At 57.8% G+C, this 22222-nt stretch overlaps 1 protein-coding gene across 1 annotated transcript in view; it reads left to right on the top strand.

The window, feature by feature from the left end:
• The first annotated feature begins 3204 nt into the window (after positions 1 to 3204).
• Positions 3205 to 22222, top strand: part of XYLB (xylulokinase) — a 36547-nt gene continuing 17529 nt past the window's right edge. The window contains exons 1-14 of the mRNA XM_055135655.1: positions 3205 to 3333; positions 4351 to 4433; positions 6383 to 6452; positions 9951 to 10031; positions 11593 to 11679; positions 12279 to 12407; positions 12906 to 12971; positions 15198 to 15270; positions 15984 to 16102; positions 17238 to 17319; positions 19248 to 19288; positions 19863 to 19978; positions 20492 to 20607; positions 21899 to 21972. Coding sequence (XP_054991630.1) covers positions 3277 to 3333; positions 4351 to 4433; positions 6383 to 6452; positions 9951 to 10031; positions 11593 to 11679; positions 12279 to 12407; positions 12906 to 12971; positions 15198 to 15270; positions 15984 to 16102; positions 17238 to 17319; positions 19248 to 19288; positions 19863 to 19978; positions 20492 to 20607; positions 21899 to 21972 — 1194 coding nt within the window. The 5' untranslated portion in view covers positions 3205 to 3276. The remainder of the gene's footprint in view (positions 3334 to 4350; positions 4434 to 6382; positions 6453 to 9950; positions 10032 to 11592; positions 11680 to 12278; positions 12408 to 12905; positions 12972 to 15197; positions 15271 to 15983; positions 16103 to 17237; positions 17320 to 19247; positions 19289 to 19862; positions 19979 to 20491; positions 20608 to 21898; positions 21973 to 22222) is intronic.

Here is a 22222-nt window from a genome sequence, read left to right on the forward strand (position 1 = left end):
GTTAACTTCAGTATCAAAGTCCATCAAACTTTTTCCTGACCCTACAGAAAGTCAGCTTTCAAAAGCCTTCCCCTCAGTGGCACGAGTTATTTATTGAACACTCTCAAACCGGTTCAGACAAGCCTGAGGCTGCCATTGGGGGGGCCCAGACACAGCCGTGAGGACAGGGGAATGGAACAATGCCCCGGGAGCAGATAGAGCCCTGAGCGCTGTCACATTACATGTGCCAAGAGACTCAGGGAATCCAGCGCCCTCGGGGACTCACTGTCCCTTCGCAGTCTTCTTGTCCACTTGTTTCTGGCCTCTGACGGCACCTGTCCACCCAGTCTTACCTGCACAGTCTCATTCCACCCGAGTCTGTACCTGGTCTCCAATCTCCTCCTCAAACATCCCAGCTCCGTGTTGGCCGAGTTTCCCCCAGCCCTTCCGGCCCCTCTTCCTCCTGAAACGCCATCGCTCCCAGTTCCACTCCCTGCAGGTGTGACTCAGACGTCATGAACAGCCATCACAGGGAGCACCACAATGAGCCTCCTAAAGCACTCACCCTTGGATTCCAGGTGTGCTGGGGGCTTCCCGTGCCCCATCGTGTGCTTGCCAGTGGCCCCTCTCACTGTCCTTGAGGGCTCACACATGAACACCCCACACCACTCTCAACCTCAGGGCAGAAGGGAGGGTTCGAAGAGCCCAGGGTCCACCTGGTGTCCCATGGCCGGGATACAGGCCCTGCTGGCTCCTCGTGACTTGTGCGTGCTTCATTTTGTGGCCACAGCCACGAGACTGGTCAGTTCTCCGGAGAGTTCCAGGGGTGTGGCCAGAGGCACCACCCCATGAGTCTCACCTGTGTCAGGGAAAAGCTCTGAAAAGTTGGCTGGGGGGCTGAGGGGGGTGCAGCCCTGCTGGTAGGTGCAGGTGCATGGAATGTGTGAGGTGTGCGTGTGGGGTGCAAACCCCAGTATGACCCTGGGCCCCTATCAAGGACTTTGTTTTTTTTGGGGGGGGGTCACACCCGCATTGCTTGGGGGTTACTCCCTGCTCTGCACTCAGGAGAGATTACTCCTATAAGTGCTCGTGGGACCACACAGGATGCCGGGGATCAAAGTCAAGTTGGCGGTGTGCAAGGCAAACATCTAACTCACAGTACCATCGCAAACATCTAACTCACAGTACCATCGTCAAGGCTTTTGCACTTGGGATCTCTTGTTCTGTTTTAGTCTCCTTGTAGCTTTTGTTCCTGTGGCCTTGCCCCCACATCAGCCTTTGGGTGTGGTTGTTTCTTCAGCCTGGAGTCTCAGGCTGACTAGAACCTTAGGGTGCTCTTAAATTCAGAGCCTCGGGCTGGTTTTATGTTCAGCCACAGGCTGGTGGCAGCAGACTTTTCAGAAACTATCAGGGTTTCCAGAAATTCTTTGTCAAGGACTCCTCTCCCCTCCGCCTACTTCAAATCCACCTACTTTTCTCTAGCCTCAGTGCCTGCGCCCTAGTTCAGGCCTCCCGCAACCACCTTTGAAACAATCTCTTGGGGTCCCCAATCACCACCAAGTGCCTGGACTGCTTCCTGCTGGGCCAGCCTGGTCCGATTCTGAGTTAACTTGCCCGCACCTCCAACCTCATTGCAAGTCAGGCCCACTCAAGGAAGAAGACCCCTGTTGGGAACTGTGGGTGCCCTGGTCACTGGGAAGGAACACACATGGTGTCCAGAGCCCCACCAGGAGTAATTCTTGAGTGCAGAGCCAGGAGTAGCCACTGAGCACTGCCAGGTCTTGTCCAAAAACCAATAATGATAATAGTAAAAAAAAAAAAAAAAAAAAGGCTGGGGTATCAGAAGCAAAGACACAGTCTCAGCCAGTTGCGGCACCCTGCACCCCCACTCCCGGACTTCCCTGAACCCCCACTGTTACCAAGGGCTCCTTTCCTGGGCGGGAAAGGAGAGGAGAGGCTCAGACAACCTGGAGGTGAGGTGGCTGGCTGCCCTTGCAGAAAGGCCAGGGGGTCATTGTCCTCTGTACCCCATGGCTATGAGAGGACTGAAGTGTCCAGGAAGGCTGTGTGGCCAGGAAGGAGAGGCAGAGCCCATAGATGCTGCCTGGAACCCCTCAGGGACGCCCTGGCATGGCTTAAGAAAGCAAGAGCCAGTTGCCTGGGCACAGGGCAGGAGACACTTGCCTTGCCATCCGCCTTCTCACAAGGAGGCGTGTGGCACTGTTTCAGTGGTTGAAGCAGTGTGGCTCGCCGTGGGGACCCAGCTCTGCTACTGACCGTGGCTCAGGAGGGGGAACTGGCTCCAGGCAGTTCCAGACTGTGAAGCCACAGATCAGCAGAGCGTTGTAAAATGCAGAAGGTGTGCTGGCCTGGGGGAGGAAGGCTGTGAGTGAATGTGATTCAGGTTTCTCATCCCCCTTTATTTTGGCTTTGGGGCCACACCTGGCAATGCCAAGGGGTTATTCCTGGCTCTGCACTCAGGAATCACTCCGAAGTCGGTACTGGGGAGACTTATATGGGATGCCAGGGATCAAACCAAGCATGCTACCCTGGTGTATCATCTCTCTGACCCCTCTCAGTTCCTGTTCCACCAGTCTCTCAGCACTAGCTGAGGGCAGAAACCAAGGAACCCCCCCTGGGGACCACATGAAGAGTCCTGATTTTTCAGAGGACCCTGATGGCGAGGCACAGATTCGCTGGGTCAGAGACAGGACGTGCTTTGTGCTTTGAGGTGGGGGTGAGGGGGAATGATAGTACAGCAGGTAGGGCCAGCCTGGGTTCCCATATCCTGTATCACCCCATACGGTCCCCAAGCACCGCTAGGAGTAATTCCATAGCCCAGAGTAAAAACCCTGTGCAGCGATGTGACCCCTCCTACCCCCCTCAAAAAAAAAATAATAAGGAGAAGAACAGGATCTGCTTTGCTGCTTCTCCAGTCCGTACTCAGGAAATACTCCCATCTGCGCGAGCACTCCAGCCAGGACTCAAGAGAGAGCCTCCGGGTAGGCAGACAGCGACTGAGCGTGCGAGCCGAGCGAGCCCGTGGTACCCGGGAAACCTCCAGGGCCGGAACCCGAGCCTGGATACGGGATGCTGGCGGGAGAGAGGAGAGGGATGGGGCGGGTGGGGCCGCCCCGGGGCGACGCTCGCAGCTCCCGGCAGGCGGCGCCAGAGAGCAGGCGGGGCGGGGCGGGCCGGGGCGGGGCGGGCCGGGGAGGGCCGGACCCGGGCGGGCCCGGCGTGTCCCCTGGGCGCTGGAGCGGGGCGACCCTCGCGCCGCGGCAGGAGGCGGCCAGCATGGCCGGGCTGGCGGCGCGCCGCTGCTGCTTGGGCTGGGACTTCAGCACGCAGCAGGTATACGCCGCGCGGGCTGCGGCGGGCCGGGCGCGGGGCTGCGGGGCCCAGCGCGGGAACAGCCCGGGGATCCCCCGCACCGCCCCAGCCCTGCAGCGCGCGCACCGACCCCGGCACCCGGGCGGGGTCCTGCGGGCCGCTCAGCTGCAGCCTGGGGACGAGACAGCGCGCCGGCCGGCACGGGGGCATGGCCAGGGAGCCAAGTCCTCGCTCGGGGCTTTTTATTTATTTTTTTTTTGCCTTTCCTTCATCAGGGGAAATGGGCGCAGTGTCCACATGAACTTTGCCCCGCTCGTGGACACCCTGGCACCAGCGGGGCTGCGAGTAGAGTCTCAGTGGCCTTCAAGGCTGGCCCCAAGGAGAGGGTTAGCTCTGGAGGTGGCAGCGTTGCCACCAGCCGTCGCTCCTGCCCCCCCCTCCTTCCCTCGTCCTGGGACGTCAGCGGACCCTGCTGGCCGTCGGTTTCCGGCGTGTCCAGGAAAGATGGTCTGGGCCGGCGAGCCTCCCTTGCGGGGACTCCTGTCCTGGGCTTCTGGTCGTGGCTTTGGCCTGTGGAACTGTCTAGGGACCTTGTCTGGTTTGAGTACTCGCCCTTTCCCCCCCTGGGGCGGGGCGTTGAGGGGGAAGTTGTCGCCCGCGGCGGTGGTCAGGGCTCACTCCTGCTTCTGCTTAGGGGCCACCCCTGTAGGGTTGGGGGAGACCAGATGGGGCGCTGGGGACTGAGTGCAGGATCCACTGCCCTGTCTCTCTGCCTCTTGTCTGGTGACTTCTGAAACATTTCCTAACCCCGGCTCCTTCCCTTCCTTCTGGAACTTTCTCAGGCCTCCTAGCAGGACTCAGCAACTCACCATGCAGCTTTATCTCCTGGGGTCTTGGTTTTGTTTGGGTGCCTGGTTTTCAGTGGGGACCTCCCCAGACAGCCAGGTCTCTGGGGCAAAGTCTTCCAGGGTGCCGGGCTTTAGCGGTGCTCTTGGTTTCCCGGACCCTCCGAGGTCCACGAACACGGTTGTCTTCTAGGTGAAGGTGGTTGCAGTTGACACAGAGCTGAATGTCTTCTACGAGGAGAGCGTGAATTTTGACAGAGACTTGGGAGAATTTGGGTATGTGCCCAGCGTATGTGTGTGTGTGTGTGTGTCTCTGTGTGTGTATATACGTGTACATGTGTTTGTATGTTGATGTGTGTATGTGTGTGGGAGCATGTGCAGGGTGAAGCTGGAGCTTCCCTCCAATGCTCATCATGTCCCTAAACCACTCTTTTTCCGGCTTTATCCCACAGCCGGAATTCCTGGATTGGTTCTTTGGTTTTGGTTTTTGGTTTGGGGCCATACCGGGCAGTGTTCAGGGCTTACTCCTGGCAGGCTCGGGGGACCATATCCAGCGTGGGTGCCGCATGTAAGGCAAATGCGCTACCCACTTGTCCTATGGCTCCAGCCCTTGGAGCTTGATCTCTTGGCCTTGCTCTCACTGGGTCAGTCCCTCAGGCCACTGAGCCACTTTGCAAGGGATCTGACAGGAGGACTACCCTGATCACCTCAGGGTGTGTGGCCTCAGGCTTTGTGGTGGGGGACCACACCCCGCAGTGCTCAGGGGTTTCTCCCAGCAGTATCAGGAGATGGATCAAACCTTGGTCATGGGACAATAGTCCTTTGGGGTGTTTCTTGCAGGGCGGGGGGGAGGGGGAGGCACACCCAGCGAATCTTGGGGGTTACTCCTGGCTCTGTACTCAGGAATCACTCACATTGCTCGAGGGACCATATGGGATGCTGGGAATAGAACCGGAGTCAGCTGCATGCTACCCACTGTATTGTCACTTCGGCCCAGCACTAGTCCTTTGAGCTATGACTGGGCCCCCCCTCATTGGGCTTTAGAGATGGGCACAACTAGCAGTGGTGCTCCCCAGTGCTCCCCCAGGAAGGAACTGTTCTCCTATTGCGTGGCTCACAAATGTGCTCTCCAGGGCCCCCTCCTCTGGGGCATGGGGCTTGCGCATTCACTGAGTGTGTGGTGTGGCTGGAAATGGCTCGTGGCTTCAAGGATTGCAGACTGGGCTGCCAGGATCCCACTTGGCCCACGTGGACAGCCGGAATTTGAGCTCGTGACCAGATACCGACCAGGCTGGCATTCTTAGCCACCGCACAGTTCCTCTGATCTCAGAACTTGTTGGGGTTTTTGTTTGTTTGTTCATTTGTGTTTCGTGCTTTCATGCTGCTGGGTTTGAACCCAGATGTCACGTGTACAAGGCATGCACTTTGGGTCTGGAGAGATAGTACAGCAGGTGGGGTGCCTGCCTTGCATGTTTCTGGCCTGGGTTCAGTGCCCAGCACCCCATGTGGTCACTGGAGTCGTGCCAGAAGTGATCCTGAGCACAGAGCCAGGAGTAAACCTCGAGCACCACCAGATGTGGCCCCAGAACAACAACAACAACAACAATATGAGGCAGGTGCTACTACGGTCAAGAGCTTGACTTTGAGGTCACTCTGGGAATTCCTGGTTCCAGACCTGACTCATGTCCATGAGATAATCATGATCCCAGTGCCTCTGCATAGCCACACCTCCTTCCCTTTTTTAAAATTAAAAAGAAATTTAATTATTATTATTTTGGCTTTTTGGGTCTTACCCAGCGATGCTCAGGATTTACTCCTGGCTCTGTGCTCAGGAATTACTCCTAGGGGACCATATGGGATGCACGGGGATTGAACCCTGGTCGGCCGCATGCAAGGCAAATGCTCTACCCACTGTACTATCGTTCCGCCCCCCTCCTTCCCTTTTAATCCACCCCGGTGCACCCACACCCAGCCCCATCCCTTCTTGGCCTCTGTATCCTGCGGTGCCAGGCCTGCCTTCCGTGGGGGAGCCCCATGTGCAGAAGACTCCATCTTGTTGCACTGTGAGAGCACCCCCTCCTGGGTGACGCCCAGGCCTTGACGTCCCCCTTGCCCAGCTTGCATGACTGCAGTCTGACCACTCACGGCTCGGCAATGGGGTGTTCTTTTACTCGGGGGCCCTGGGGCCTGCCGCTGGGGCTCAGGTCCATGTTTTCTTTTTACAGGACTCAAGGAGGGGTTCATGTTCACAAGGATGGGCTGACGGTCACTTCTCCGGTCCTCATGTGGGTCCAGGTAATCAGGGGACCCCTGCTTCTGTTCTGACTGACTGGAGGCCCTGGCAGCTGCCACGGAGGCCCGGATGGCAGCACATGGGCCTGGGCACAGCCACGCGTCTGAGCTCCTGAGCCCCTGAGCGGAGAAGGCTCCCTCAGGCTCCAGAGACATCACTGCTGGCCAGTCCTGCCAGTTGCCACAATCACGAACAAGCCACGGGGGCCAGAGATGGCTCTGTGGACCGGGCACAGGCTTTACATGCAGGAGACCTAAGTTCAGCTTCCTGCACCAGTGGACCCAGTGGTGCGCCTCGTGAGCACCATGAGGAGCCACCCCCTTAGCACTGAACTGGGAATAGCCCCCCGGGCATCCCTGGATGTGGCCCTCTAACCAACCAAGTGTCGTGAAATACCCCAGGGCAGGCCAGGCTTCAGCTCAGGGACATAACATGTGCTTTGCATATGAGGTTCTGGGTTTGATCCTGGCACCAAAATTTCAGTGAAATTGGCTGTTCCCTGCCATGTTGTCCCATAAGATTTTTCAGGAACAACCCATTTGTGGCCAAGAAACAAAAGCAAAATTGGCCCGTTCCCTCAATGGATTTGGATGGAAACTGGTTAATAAGATCCACTTTCTGTAGTTTTGAGCGTTCCTTTTGTTGTGAATTGATGGCTTTGAAAGAAGGACATCAGACAGCATGTATTGTTCAACTAATTCCGAGGAACAACTTCAAGAGAAGTTCTTCTGCTGGGGAAGAACCTTACTGAGTGTGGAAGGACTCAGACGAGATGTGCGTGTGTGCTGTGATTGGCCGGCCGGGTGTGGAAGGACTCAGACGAGATGTGCGTGTGTGCTGTGATTGGCCACTAGCGTCTTACACACACACACACACACACACACACACACACACACACAGGCAGAAACACATCACAGGTCTAAAATCACCTCAGTCTGATTAGACAATCCTTTTTCCTATCTGGCTTCTGTACCTGTTTGCCAACTCAGTAATAAACCATCTTTGAGATCCTGAAAAAATTTTTAATGAAATAAAATGTCACTGAGCAGATCCTTTTCCAAAGACTTAGGGCAGGTTACCTCTGTTGCCTGAGATGCAAATCCTGCTCTTGGGGTCTTTGTCCTCAATACTTAGCTCCCTGAGCTCCCAGGGCCCCTGACCAGGCTCAGACCAAAGCCAAGACAGTGTTAACAGGTCAGTGACCTGGTGCCTGAGCCGGTTGACCTCTGGGGCCCTGAACTGCAGGACCGAGGTGGGGAGTGTGCTGGGGGGTCTGCACAGATAGACAGGAGCAGGTTGGCCGCCTCATATTCCACAGGGCCAGAGATAGGGATCAGCACGGACTGTGTCTGTCTTGTCTCAGTTCTCTACATTGAAATCTTTCCTTGGTTTTGGCTTTGGGGCCACACCTGACAGACAGTACCACAGGGGACCTCGGTCCACTTGCATAGGTGAGCACCTGTCTAGCCCTTGACTTCTTTCTGCTAAGATAACCAGTATGATCTCTCTCTCTCTCTCTCTCTCTGGGTTCTACTCGGTGCTGCTCAGGGCTTTCTCTTGGCTCTGTGCTCAGGGTTTCATTCCTAGTGGGTTAGGCAAGCTGGAGCCTTTGATCTCCAGCCCTTGATCTCTTGTTTGATCAGTCTGATCCTGACTCTTTTTTTGTTTGTTTTGTTTTTTGGGTCACACCTGGCAATGCACAGGTCACTCCTGGCTCTGCACTCAGTAATTACTCCTGGTTGTGCTCAGGGGACCAGATGGGATGCTGGGAATCGAACCCGGTTCAGCCGCGTGCAAGGCAAACGCCCTACCCGCTGTGCTGTCGCTCTAGCCCCCCTGATCTTGGCCCTTGATGAAGGGTCGGGGTATGGGATTTCCACCAGACAAGCTTCAGAGGCTGAGCCAGATTCAGAGGCCCAAAGGGGGGAGAAGGTTGGGTATAGGTAAAAGTCTGTGTCTCGAGGTTCTAGCCATGATGTCTCTGGTTTCCAATTGGCCAAGGACTTAACCTGTAAGGTGCCAGCAGCTCTGGGCACCCAGATGGCTCTTCGCCTTACCAGCCTGCCCACTGGGCCCCTACTTGCTCCCTGAGCTCTCGCCAAAGGCTGGTTTGGCAGCTGCAGAGGAGCAAGGATGCGGCTCCACCCTCCAGGCACATGCAGCCAGGGGCTGGATCTGACATCCCTGTTGCAAAACTCTAGGGCAAGTGTCAGCCCAGCAAAGCCACACTGTCCCTCCCACGCAGGGGTCTCGCTGGAAGGGAGAGAGAGCCCGGGCGGGTGGTGGGTGGTGAAGGGGGAGTGGGGGGTGGGGAGAGCAAATGGGGATCTTGCCCATGTCTGCTCCTTGTCCACGTGTTCTCCTTGTCCACATCTCCTTGTCAGATTGTCTCCTGTACATGTCTTCTCTCTGCCCTTGCCCTCTTGAGCACAGGGAGTCTAGGTGGAGCCCGCCTGCTTTGTCCTTCATTCCACTGTGGCAATCGTGTCATCTCACTGACAGCACTGCCTGAAATGCATGCAGGTGTGTGTGTGTGTGTGTGTGTGTGTGTGTGTCTGTGTGTGTGTCTGTGTGTGTGTGTGTGTAACAACTTACTGAAACTTAGAAAGGTGTGAGGGGAGGGAAAGAGAGAAAGTGTGTGTTCAAGAGAGAAGATGGGCTTCTGCAGAGTGGAAAAAGCAGACACATAGAGACCAGCAAGTGATTATTATTATTATTTTTTCTTTTTGGGTCACACCTGGCGATACACAGGGGTCACTCCTGTCTCTGTACTCAGGAATTACCTCTATCGGTGCTCGGGGGACCATATGGGATGTCGGGAATCCAACCCGGGTTGGCTGCGTGCAAGGCAAACGCCCTACCCGCTGTGCTATCACTCCAACCCTGAGCAAGCAATTCTTTTTTCTTTTTTCTTTTTGGGTCACACCTAGCGATGCTCAGGGGTTATTCCTGGGTTTACACTCAGGAATTACTCCTGGAGGTGCTTGGGGGATCATATGGAATGCCGGGGATCGAACCCGGGTCGGCCCTGTGCTAGGCAAATGCCCTACCAGCTGTGCTATCACTCTGGCCCAAGCAAGTGATTCTTACGTTTAAGGGAGAACACGGGCTTGAAGTGTGAGACTGAAAGGCAGATTTTACCTGGAAGCTCCTACTCCCCCATCCTCCACCACCCCTACTATGAACTGCTTTGACTTTCTGCTTCCTGAGTGCCTAGAAGCCGAGACCTGGGAAGCAAAGCGTGAGGCCGCAGGTCCGAGTCCATGCATGAAGGGCTCTGTGTGGTTCACCCTGTGATTTCACGCCCCTACCCGTCTGCTCAGCATCTTTTCACACCGATGCACCGTGGAAGTCCCCTGGGCCTCACTGGAAAGCCCAGCACTTGTGTCCCCCCTGCCCTGTGTCTTGTGTCCCCTCTTGCCTGGTGGGCGCATGTGGGTTACCCATCCGCCCGACCCTGTGGCCTGTGTGTGCTCACCCGGGCTCTGCTTCCTTCGCAGGCCCTGGACATCCTCCTGGAGAAGATGAAGGCTTCGGGCTTTGATTTCTCCCAGGTTCTTGCCTTGTCCGGGGCAGGCCAGGTGGGTGTGGGCAAGTCGTGCTTTTGGGGTCTCATCCTGGCTGGTGGGGCCCACTCTCTCTCGAAAGGCTCCATGGCCTTGCATTAGTGTGAACCCTGGAGCCCCTTCCCTGGGGAGGGCAGGTCTCTCGGCCTTGAGCAGAAGGCTTACCCCAGAGAGCCCACCGTGGTGGGGAGGGGTGGGCCGGACTTGGTATCACCGACATGGGGAAACTGAGGCACAAACCTCCCCTTCTCCCTGCACTTGCCTGAGGTCACACGTCCACCTCAAGCACAGCCAGGATCTTGTCCAGTCTTCCCCTCTTCCTCACTTTGCCAGCCATGCCCGTTAGTGAGAACAAATTCAGAAACTTCCCTGGTTGTGCGTCTTCCTGCCCCCACCCCACGGGACGGTTCCTGTGCCTGCTCCGAGTGGGCCGGATTCCTGGCGCCACCTTGTTTGTCACTTCCCTGGAGCCTCATTTGACATGTCTCCTCCTGGCAACTTCCTGTCCATGTGGCAGGATGGCCCGAGAGCCCCTCTGACTGAGTGCCCCGTCCTCCCCAGAACTACTCCTCTTCCTTTCTCCTTGTCCTCCTCCCCCTCCTCCCCAGACCTCCTCCTCCTCCTCCTTCTCTTCCTCCTCCTCTTCCTCCCTAGACCTCTCCTCCCCCACCCCTTTCAGACTCTCTTTCTAGGGAATTCTCTCCCCCGCCCCTGTCCTCAACTCCTCAATCTTCCCACCCAACAGTCCCGGTGGTCCCCAGGCCCTGCTGATATGTACCTGACTCTTGAACCTCCCTCCTTTCCCCCATCTCTGCCTGTGGCCCCCTGGGTTAGGGGTTTTGATCTGAACCTCTGCTTTGTTTCCCCCTCGTACCGCGCCCCCTCCTCCACAGCTTCTAGCTCACTTTCCTGAGGACTCCTGCTGACTTTCCCTAGATTTAGTCCTGGCCAGGTCCCTCCCTGCTAGTCCAGAGTTCCTACCACCTCGGGGGTAAAATTCCCAAGCCCGGATGTTGAGGCCCTGGCCGGCCCCTCTCCCCACTGCTCCTCGGGCCTGCTGCTCCCATGGCCCCTTCCCTCCACCAGCCAGGCCCTCTGCCCTGTGCTTACTGCTGCAGGAAGACCCCACACTCAATGCATCACCACGTCGACTGCTGCCTGCCCAGAATGCCCACTGGTTAGATGCACGACACCCGTGTGTACCTCAGGGTGTGGTGACGGGTGTCTGTTCCCCGATCCTGCCCTGGTGCTCTGCAGAGGGACAGCTCTGTGCTGACAGGCGCCACTGCTCAGTCAACACTTGTTGAGCGGATGAATGAGTTCCTGGCAATACTGCAAATGAAATCTTTAAATGTGACTTTCTAAGGGGCATGGAAACCCAGAGGGATAAACCCTGCCCAGACTCCTGATGCTTTTGAGATGGACAGGGCAGACCTCCCCCCAACCCCCTGCCTCCGCCTCTCTGCCGGTTCTGTGGAGACAGAAACCATGTCCCAGGAAGGCCCGGAGCTCAGGCCTGAAGTAGCAGCATTGGGCTGGGGAGGCTGGAGGCAGAAACGTGTGTGTCCCCCTACAGCAACACGGCAGTGTGTTCTGGAAGACGGGGGCCAGCGGGGTGCTGCGGAGCCTGTCCCCGGACCTCCCACTGCACAAGCAGCTGCAGGTGAGGGCGCCTGAGGGGCACGGCAGGGGTGGGCCGTGGGTCCTCTGTGCCTTGCCAAAGGTGGGGGCTCGGCCACTGTCCGGTGCATGTGGGCTGCCTGCTACCCTATGATGAAAGTCCCTGGCGTCTGGCGGAGAGTCTTCCCCCACCCCCATGTGATCCCCCACTTAGGAATCGGCTTTAGTGCAGGCCAACTCCTGGTGGACCAGAGAAGGGGTCGCTGCCTTCCGTTTAGTCTCCCGGGCTTCCCAGCCCCAGCCTGGCTTCCCCTCCCTGCCCATCTCCAGTGATGTCAGCAGGGCTCAGACCACTGGGCCCAGCCTTGGGGTGGACAGGAACTGCTGCCCATCAGTCTCACACACACACACACACGCATATGCACTCACACACACATGCACATACACACATTCAGGCATGCATATACATGTGCACACACATACACACATGCACACATGCACTCACACATACACATGAGCATACACATGCACACATGCACACATGCATACACACACACACACACACCACACATACTGGGCTGGGTAGGGCAGTGTGACCCCAGCCCCTGGGCACTCAAGCCTGTGTACCACTGCTTCTTTCAGGCCTGCTTTTCCATCAGCAACTCCCCAGTGTGGATGGACTCCAGCACCACTGCCCAGTGCCGCCAGCTGGAGGCCGCTGTGGGCAGTGCCCAGGCTCTCAGCCGCCTCACGGGCTCCCGCGCCTATGAGGTGAGTGGGAGGTGTCTGTCACGGTTGGTGGCTGGGTGCTGGGACCAGAGCCTGCTGGGGCAGGACAGGGCCCGAGAGATAGCACAGGGGCTAAGGTGCTGGTCTGGCACTGTTTAGTGTCCCTGGAGCCCCGCCAGGAGTCATCTCAGAACCTGGAGGAAGCCCTGAGTACTGCTGGGTGTGGCCCGAAGGCCAAAACAGCAAAAAAAAAGCAAAAAGGCTGGTGTCCTGGTGGCAGGGATCTTGAGTGGGTGTCCCCCCTGTAGGACCCACCCCTGGTCCTGGCTCCGAGCAAGTGTCTGGGACCAGGGCACACCTCCTCCTTGTTCTTGTGGCCCCAGGTTGTGGAGGAGCCTGAGCATGGCCTTACCTCACTGAGCCCCTGTGTTTGGGTGCGACATTGGCACCTTTGTGACACTGAGCCCCTGTGTTTGGGTGTGACATTGGCACCTTGTTGCCTCGGATTTGTGTTACTTAGACTTGACTCTCCTTTCCCAGCGCTTCACAGGAAACCAGATTGCCAAGATTTACCAGCAGAACCCCGAGGCCTACTCACACACAGAGGTTGGTCAAATGTCCCCGTTGGATGGGATGTCACAGTTGAATCGGCTTTTATCACACTTGCCAGCAGCATGAGATGTGTGTCTCAGACACATGGGTGAAAAGCGTTGGCTAGCCAGCGTTACCAGGGATGCACAGCATGGTGTGTCACGTCAGACTATTTTTATTTATTTATTTATTTATTTATTTATTTATTTATTTGCTTTTTGGTCACACCCAGCGATGCACAGGGATTACTTCTGGCTCTGCACTCAGGAATTACTCCTGGCAGTGCTTGGGGGGCCATATGGGATGCTGGGGATTGAACCCTGGTCGGCCGCGTGCAAGGCAAACACCCTCCCTACTGGACTATCACTCCAGCCCCCATATCAGGCTATTTTAAAGAGGTGTGGGGGGAAGTGAGATAGAGCCAGAAGGGGCAGAGCTCAGGGCCAGGGTGGACCCCCCCCAACTTCCAGGATGCCCCAAGCGTCCACTCTGTTCACTGTCTGGTTGACTGGGCACTGATGGGCTTGGGGTCAGTGTGCTCCTTGCACACATATCCCGGCCGTGGTCTTCCAGCCAAAGTCCGTGTCCCAGGAGCTCTGCAGACATGTGCTTTGGCCGGTGTGGGGCTGGGAACCAGCACTAACACTGCCCAAGGAGCCGCTTGACACGCTAGCTGGTGATTTTCATTTCTGAGTCATTAGAAGACAGTCGGCTCACATGAAACCAAGGTGCCTTTTTCATCTCGACACTGACGTGTGTCTCATTTTAGAACACCCCACGGGGCCAGGTGGCTATGCAGCACCGACCGCTAATGTGGGTTTTGGGGTGGAGGAGGTGAAGCGAGGCTCTCCCCAGACTCTCTGAGCACCCATGGGCCCAGAGTCCTTCTGTGAAGCCCTCAGGGGAAGTCGCTCTTGGTCCCTTCCGTCTTCATCAGGGCCTGGTGGCTTCCTCCATACCCACTTTCTCTGAGCTGTTCTGAACCCAAGAGTGACCCCATTGCTTCTGGATCCTGCGATCACATGTCCCATGGCCCTGGAAACCAGACACTAGGCCCACCAGGGAGAAGGACAATGAGGGCTCCCTTCTGCCCGCCCTCTCCCCCCACCCCGCATGTGGGTTCCAGATGGAACCTTTCCTGGGCCTGGCCTTGTGGGAGTGGGTCTGTCTTTGTGGGGGTGCGCGGTGCTGCAGCAGATCCCAGGGGCTCGCCCATGCTGCCCCTTCCTGCATCCCAGCAGCAACCCTGATACTCTTTCTTAAAATGTTTAAAATTTAATTTTTTTTTAATTTTCATGAGGTTGTTCATGATTTATGACATTCAACATTCCAACAACAATCCCACCACCATTGCACCTTCCCACTACCATTATTTCCAGTTTTCCCAACCACCGCTCAAACCTGCCCCTAGAGCAGGCTCTGAATAATTTATTTCATATTGCTTGTTATAATTCGCTGAAAGTGATCAAAAGTATTTCCTTAGATGAAAGTGTTTGAATGTTGTCGCATCTCACCACGGAGCCATTAAATCCTTGTATAATAGATTACTAACATGTTACAGGTTAAGCCTTGTGTGTTTATATTTTCTTAATCGAGATTGGTTACTTTCTACTTTACATCCCATCCAGTGTGGTGTGCTACTCCTGGTTTATCAGTGGGGTAGAGTTTGAGATGTTAGGAGTTCAAAAATTTCGAATGGGGTGATATAACTGGAGTTAAAGTTGTAACTGGATGGTGACTTTGGGTGCCCCCAAATGACTCAGCCTAGTGCAGGATCCAAAGGCACCTCTGCAACTTGTTGATCTCTTTCGAGATTTATTTATGAGTCTCTGGGTCATGGCCAGTTAATGAGCTTATTTGGTGCCCAAGGCAGTTCGTGGGCATGACTGCCAGGCTTCCGGAAGAACAGGGAGACAGGAGCTGGGGGGGGGGAGTGGAGGGGATGGGGGAAGGTAGGTCATCCTGACTCTGTGAGAGCCCGGAGATTTCAGTCACAAAACCTGCATTCCTGAGGTTTCCAACAGATCAATTTCTGGATGTCGCTTGTCCCGAGTTGTGGAGTCTGGCCATGAGCATGGCGGTGCTTGTGGACCCCAACACTCTTGTTCAGGGTTGGGGTTCAGTCAGTGCCCACCGCAAGCATCTTGTCGACCTGTAGCCAGCCTCATCCGGAAGTGCGGCCCTTCGCCGGGGGGTAGGGGTGGGGGAGAGCCATGCATCACCTGCCGTTTTCCTTTGCAGAGGATCTCCTTGGTTAGCAGTTTTGCTGCTTCCCTCTTCCTGGGCTCTTACTCCCCGATCGACTACAGCGACGGTAAGGGCAGCTTTGGCATCCTGGTGAGGGTCGTGTCCGGAGGGTGTGCACGCCTCCATCTCTTGGGCTTGTCATCTGTGGCCGAGAAGGGTGCCCATCAGTCCACTACCTCAGTGACACGTGTCCCAGAGTGTGGCCCCTGGACACTGCCCGTGTCGGTTGCCTCACCCCCTGGTGGCAGGTCAGGAACCTGGGAGCTGCTTGGCTGGGTGACCAGTTCTGGCCAGTGCTTCAGTCTACTGCAGCATGACTGGAGCGGCTGGACCCACTTCTGGAGTCACACACACACACACACACACACACACACACACGGTTTTGGCTCACAGCTGCGGCTCTTTGTCTTCTGGACGTGCTTGACCTGGCAGCTGAGGGCCCCCACAGAAGAGGGAGAGAGCACCCCCCACTGACGCAGCATCTCTCATGCCTCATCCTCTGTCCCCAGGAAGGGGCCACCCCCCAGGGGGGCAGACACCCCCCTCTGCGGGTGAGCAGGGGCTACCCTAAGGCCAGGTGGGCCCACGAGAAAGTGTCACCTGAAGTTTTGCTCCCCTCTGGGGAACTCGGCGTCTCTGTCCCTGGTTCCACGGTGACCTTGAGTCCCGACCGCTGGGCAGGAGCTTGGAGAGAGCCATCTCTGCCGGCGGGGGGCTTCTCACGAGAGCTGCTCTTTCAGCCGCTCTTCTGTTCTCTTTTGTTTTTATCTTCTTCCGTAGGTTCTGGAATGAACTTGCTGCAGATACAGGAGAAAGTCTGGTCGCCGGCGTGCCTGGGAGCCTGTGCACCACACTTGGAGGAGAAGCTGGGCGCCCCCGTGCCTTCCTGCTCCGTCGTGGTAGGTTCCCACCCCACTGAGGGACCACGGGTCTGGGGCCAGCAGGTGGGGAGGCGAGGCAGCACACCCTGCTCATGGACACAGGGGCCTTCGCATCCACGGGGGGCTTCAGGCAGCCCAGGACAAGGGTTTGGCATAAGCCAGTGTTTAACCAGGTTCGGCTCGAGGCAGGCAGTTGGGAGCAGAGGGAAGTGGCAGCCCCCTGAGGTCATGTGGGGCTTGGTGCCAGGCCGCCTGGCTCGCCCACAGAGTGCTGCTGTGGCCTTCAGCCTCAGGGCCCTCTTGTCTCCCACTGTTCTGGAACAGTGGGGATGATCCTGTCTCCCTGGGCCATGCAGAAAAAAAAAAATAATAAAGTCGATGCATTCAAAGGGCCCAAGACTGTCTGGCCCATGGAACTATGAAAAGCATCCATCCACTTCTCACGGCGTGGTGCCCCGTTCAGGTCAGACATGGGCCCTTCTGTCCTCTAAGAGGAACCAGGTGCAGAGAGTAGACACCACCCTCAGTGCCCTTGGTGCAGGCCACATGGGCAGACCCGCCAATGTTCGCAGCGGGAGAGTGTTGGCAGTGGAGGCAGGAAAGTCTCCCGGGGCCTGCAAAAATGGACCACGCCCCACAGGGAGCCCAGCTCCTGAGACTACCCTGGGGTGTGGAAAGCAGCCTCTGGCCCTCAGACTGGAAGGACCGTGTGTAGAGGGGGTGCCAGGGATATCAAGCATCTCCCACAGGCCTCGGAGACCCGGGGTTCACCGCACAGGAAAATGACCCCGCTCCCGCCCCAGAGGGGGTTCTGTTCCCCAGGGCACCTTCCGCCTCTAGGAGGGAGCGTTTCCTCCACGGCAGCCACAGACTTGCCTCCAGGAGGGCCTGTGTGGGTCTAGCCTGAACTCAGTCCAGCCGGGTTCAATCCTGACACTCCATATGGTCCCCCAAGCCCTGCCCGGAGTGATCGCTGAGCGCAGAGGCAGGAAGAGATCCCGATCACTGCTGGGAGTAACCCCAAACCCACACTATTCCTGATGCTTCCCTGGGGTTCCTTCAGCACCAGTGGCGGGGGGCGGGGGGCGGGCCCTGCGGGGGCCATGCACAGCTGGCCACCCTGGCCTGCAGCGAGCGTGCTTGCTGTTCTCAGGGAGCCGTGTCTGCCTACTATGTCCGGCGCTACGGGTTTCCTCCCGACTGCAAAGTGGTGGCCTTTACTGGGGACAACCCAGGTGAGTACAGGGCCTGACTGGGTCCACGGGGGTGGGGTGGGGGTGGGGTGCGCCCCCCTACCCCAATGAGGCGCTTCCTTCCCTCCATAAACTGCCTTTTTGTTTGTTTGACTGAGACACACCCAGTGATGCTCCCTGCCTGCTGTGCCTTGGCCCCAGATGTTGTATTTTTTAATTCCCTTTCCACCTCCCCTCCCTGTTGCTGGTGACTAAGGTTGGGGGTGGGCCGAGTGGTGCTCGCTGGGGCTGGCTCACACGTGTACACCTTCTGCTGTGCTCACACGTGTTCTAGCTGGAGGGAGGAAGGGAGAGAGAGAGAGAGAGAGTGTGTATGTGTGTGTGTGTGTTGGGGGTGGTCAGGGACAGAGTTGCACACCTTAGTGGTGCTTCCAGGGGCCACTCCCCTTAGCTTTGCTCACATGCTTGCTGTTGTGTGGCCGTGCCAGGGCAGGAGGGCCCCTGGGCAGCACCAGGGAATCCACCCGCAGCCTCATGCTTGCAGGCCAGGCCCTGCCTGCTCCCGAGCCTTCCGGGGCCCTGTGTGAGCTGCCAAGTGCCTGCTGCTGTGTTCCTGCCTCACGGTGGTCCTCTTACAGAAATCTCACGGGGGAACAGGTGGCACCTGGGGGGCAGAGGGAGGCAGCCCCGTCTCATGAAGCATGCGGGCTTGGCCTGGCTCTCGCCAAATTGGGCCAAGCCTCCAACGCCATCCACAAAGAGCTTTGGTAGGCTGGTGACCAGCAGCCCCTGTTCTAAGGGACACGAATAGGGACAGGGTCACAGCAATTAGTCAATGTCTGCGTGGAACTTACGGCACAGTGTTCATCACTGAATGTACCAGCTGTGTATGTGTTAGTGACCTGCCCTCCCTCCATCCCTTTCTCTCTTCTCTCTCTCTCTCTCTCTCTCTCTCTCTCTCTTTCTCTCTCTCTCTCTCTCTTTCTGACCTGATAAAGGTATTTTCTTGCACTCACTAGAAGAATGTCAAACAGGATAACAGCCTTCATTTTTTGTTTGTTTGTTTTGGTTGGGGCAGGGGCACGGTGGTCGTGTCCAGGGCTCACTCCTAGGTCTGTGCTCAGAAATCACTCCTGGAGATGCTAGGGGGCCGTCTGCGGCACCAGGCATCAGACCGGGGCTGGCTGCGTGCAAAACACACTGCCCGCTGTCCTGTCTTTCGGGAATGGGCTTCTATTTAACTGCTGAAGTGGAAGCATCTAGGTGTCCCTGAGCTGGAAGGACAAAGCAGAGCATTCTCGTGGACTCGGGGAACGTTGGGTGAATGTTTGGGCTAAAGGGGTTGGCAGCAGGTGGGAAGCCCCTTTATGGGCAATCAGTGTTCAGTTTGCTGCTGCCTTTAGTGATGGATGCATTGGTTTCGCCTTCACTACGGCGACACTCGGGAGGGTGGCCCAAAGCACCCGCCTTAGCAGCTTGAGGCTGAGGGGCCCCTAGGTGCCCGGGCTGGATTCCAGTGGTCCCCTTCTTCTCCGCCCCTCACCTCCCCGCATCCCAACAGGTGTGGCCTCTGGTGAACACTACAAGTGAAGATGTGGGAGCACCACAGTCAGTCAGGAGTGTGGCCCCCCCAGTGAGCCGTGTCTAAAGCGACACGAGGGCTGAGCGTCCCGGCTGGGGGCAGCCCCCTCCCCTGGCCCCCTCTCCCCAGTCTATACCAGTCTATACCTGTCGGCTCCATGCTCCCGGGAGCACCTGGAGAGGGTGGGAGCTTGGTCCCCTTGAGGAAGGAGCTCCCCCAGTCCTGTGAACCTCGGGCTCAGCCCTGGACCCCTGCCACCCTGTGTCCGCCTTGCTCCTGGCTCGTGCTGGGGGAGGGGGGAGGGGGGCGAGCTCCCACCTGGGTGACTGTGGTCTGCTTTGAGGCGCCCGCGTGGCCCCGCTGACCAGAGGCTGTCTCCCCTTCTCAGCATCGCTGGCCGGCATGAGGCTGGAGGAAGGCGACATTGCGGTAGGTGACCTCTCCCTGGCCACGGGGCCGCCCTCTCTGCCCTGGGGGCGGGACTGCAGGTCTCTCAGAGGAGGTCTGCCCATTCTCCAAGACAGTCAGGGAGCAGGGGGGGGGACAGGAAGCCCCCAGGCCTGCCCGCCTCAGCTCGGCTGCCCTGGCCAGTCTTGGGAGCTCCTAGTGGCAGAGGGTCCGAGGTGAGGCCCAAGACCAAGCTCCCAGATGGACAAGGATGACACAGCCATGATCTGGATCCAGAGGGAAGTCCTTTGGGTGGAGCCAGTCACCGCTTGGTGAGCTGCAGCTCAGATCAGTTCTCAGCACCGGCCCCACGGGTCCAGCAGGGGTGGGGGGAGCTGGCGGGGAAAGGGCAGAGGGTCTCCCCAGGAAGTGGTTTCAGTGGAGGGCGGGGGAGTCGCCCAGAGGTGTTGGGGGTCACTCCTGGCAGCATGGTTCTGGGGAGGGGGGTCCATCTCCCTGTTCCAGAAGTGGCCTCTGACCTGAGGTCCACAGGTGAGTGGGGGCTGGGGCAGGGGGAGCTGAGCAGTGATGTGGCACCCGCCTCTGTCCCCCCTAGGTCAGCCTGGGCACCAGTGACACCCTCTTCCTGTGGCTGCAGGAGCCCACGCCTGCCCTGGAGGGCCACATCTTCTGCAATCCCGTGGCCCCGCAGCACTACATGGCGCTCCTGTGGTAGGTGGGCGGGGTGGGGGGACCCTGGCCAGGCTCGCCAAACCCAGCCTCCGGTGCCCCTGACCCCCCATCCCCGCCACCGCCTCTGGATCCTCAGTGGCCTGGGGCCACCCCAGAGCACATGGTGGGGAGACTCGCCCTGGGGTGGTCAGAGGGAGTCCAGCGTGCGGAAGACCCCACCCAGGGCAGTCAGCACCTCTCGCTGGGACAGCTGTCAGAGAAGGGGTGCTGGGGTGCTCACTCCCGGCAGTGCTCGGGGGACCCTGCGGGCCCGGCTTCCCGCATGCAAAGCTGCATGGCTGCCCCGGGACCGCATCCCCGGCTTCCGAGAACCCAGTGTTTGTAGTCGTGACGCCAGGAGCAGGGAGGGGTACAGGGAAGGGGCGTGTGTGGGTCCGATGGCGGAGGGTGGCCTGGGGCCTCACTTGAGCGGGGTCTGTGGTCCAGTCTGTCCCGGGGTGGTCAGCCAGCCCCAAGAGTGATGGCTCCAACTTTGCGGCCTTCCTTCTGCAGCTTTAAGAACGGCTCCCTCATGCGAGAGAAGGTCCGAGACGAGTCGGCCGCCGGCTCCTGGAGCGAGTTCTCGAAGGCGCTGCAGTCCACGGAGATGGGGAACGGCGGGAACCTGGGTGGGCTGCTGCGTGGGGCCCGGGCTGGGGGAGGGGTGGGGCGGCGGGGGCCCGTGCAGGGAGCAGAGGGCAGTGGGGAAGCCTCGGGTCGCCGTGTCTGGGTGCGGTTCCCACTCGGGTGGAGTGGGTCTGTGAGTCCGACCCCAGCTGCAGAGTCAAGGCTGCAGACCTGGGCCCGATCCACGGGTGCTCCCCCGACACCAGCCAGTCCTGGGAACTGGGCGGCCTCCTGAGAGAGAAGAGGCCCGCTGCCCCCCTACAGCCCGCACTGGCATTTTAGGGTTATCTGGACGACTGCCTCTGACCTGGGCTCCCAGGACGGAGTTGATCACGTGACATCAAAGAGAAGTTTTCTGGGTGTTGCCAGCTGCCGCTGTCCTGCTGGAGAGGAGCAGCTGGGAGCCAAGACCCGGCGGGGGGAGGGGGGAGCCAATAGGGAGGGGTGGGGCCAGCCTGGCGTTCTGGGACAGGGGACAGCTCACTCTTCCCCTTTCCAAATCTGCCAAGAACCAATGCACCCCACCCATCTCTCTAACCTCAAAACTCAACTTTTTAATTTTAATTTTATTTTTAAAAATATTTATTTATTTATTGCTTTTTTGGGTCACACCCGGCAATGCCCAGGGGTTACTCCTGGCTCTGTACTCAGGAATTACTCCTGGCGGTGCTCGAGGGACCATATAGGATGCTGGGAATCGAACCCGGGTTGGCCGCGTGCAAGGCAAGCGCCCTACCCACTGTGCTCCAGCCCCATCAACTTTTTAATTTTTAAATAAATAAAAGTAAAAGGGAGTTGGAGTCATAGTACTGCAAGTATGGCATTTGCCTCGCATGCAGCTGACCTAGGTTCAATCCCCGACATCCCATATAGTCCCTTGAGCACCACCAAGAGTAGTTCCTGAGTGCAGAGCCAGGAGTAAGCTCTGGGCATTGCTGGGGTGGCCCCAAACCAAAATGTCATCAATGATAACAACAAAATTTTTTTTTTTTCTTTTTGGGTCACACCTGGCGATGCACAGGGGTTACTCCTGGCTTTGCACTCAGGAATTACCCCTGGCCGTGCTCAGGGGACCATATGGGATGCTGGGATTTGAACCCGGGTCGGCCGTGTGCAAGGCAAACGCCCTACCCGCTGTGCTATCTCTCCAGCCCCTGATAACAACAAAATTTTAAAAGATTACACAAAAATATAACTTTCATCCAACGGACAAGATGTGAAAGGGGCATCTCACGCCTTTTGCTTTTGATCACAGACAGCTCACTGCTCCATTGCTTATTGATCTTGTTTCAGGTTTTTATTTCGATGTCATGGAGATCACCCCTGAAGCCATTGGGCGTCACCGATTCAATGCAGCAGACCAGGAGGTAAGCGCGTTGCTGAGCCTGGAGACTCACCGGCTCCATCTGGAAGTAGTGGGGTAGGCGCATCACCAGTCTCTGTTGCCCCGCTCATTCCCGCAGTCACGGCCAAAGCCAAGCTTTCCCGGGTGCATGCTGCCCACCCGGGGGCCCGCAGTGCCCAGGGCTGCCGCTGCCTTCCTCTCTGAAGAGTGCCAGCGGCCCTGGGGCCTCCATGTGTATTGAGAGCGGCTTAATTGAGCACTGTGCTGGCAGC

The sequence above is a fragment of the Sorex araneus genome, chromosome 4 (assembly GCF_027595985.1).
Source record: "Sorex araneus isolate mSorAra2 chromosome 4, mSorAra2.pri, whole genome shotgun sequence".
Classification (NCBI taxonomy): domain Eukaryota; kingdom Metazoa; phylum Chordata; class Mammalia; order Eulipotyphla; family Soricidae; genus Sorex; species Sorex araneus.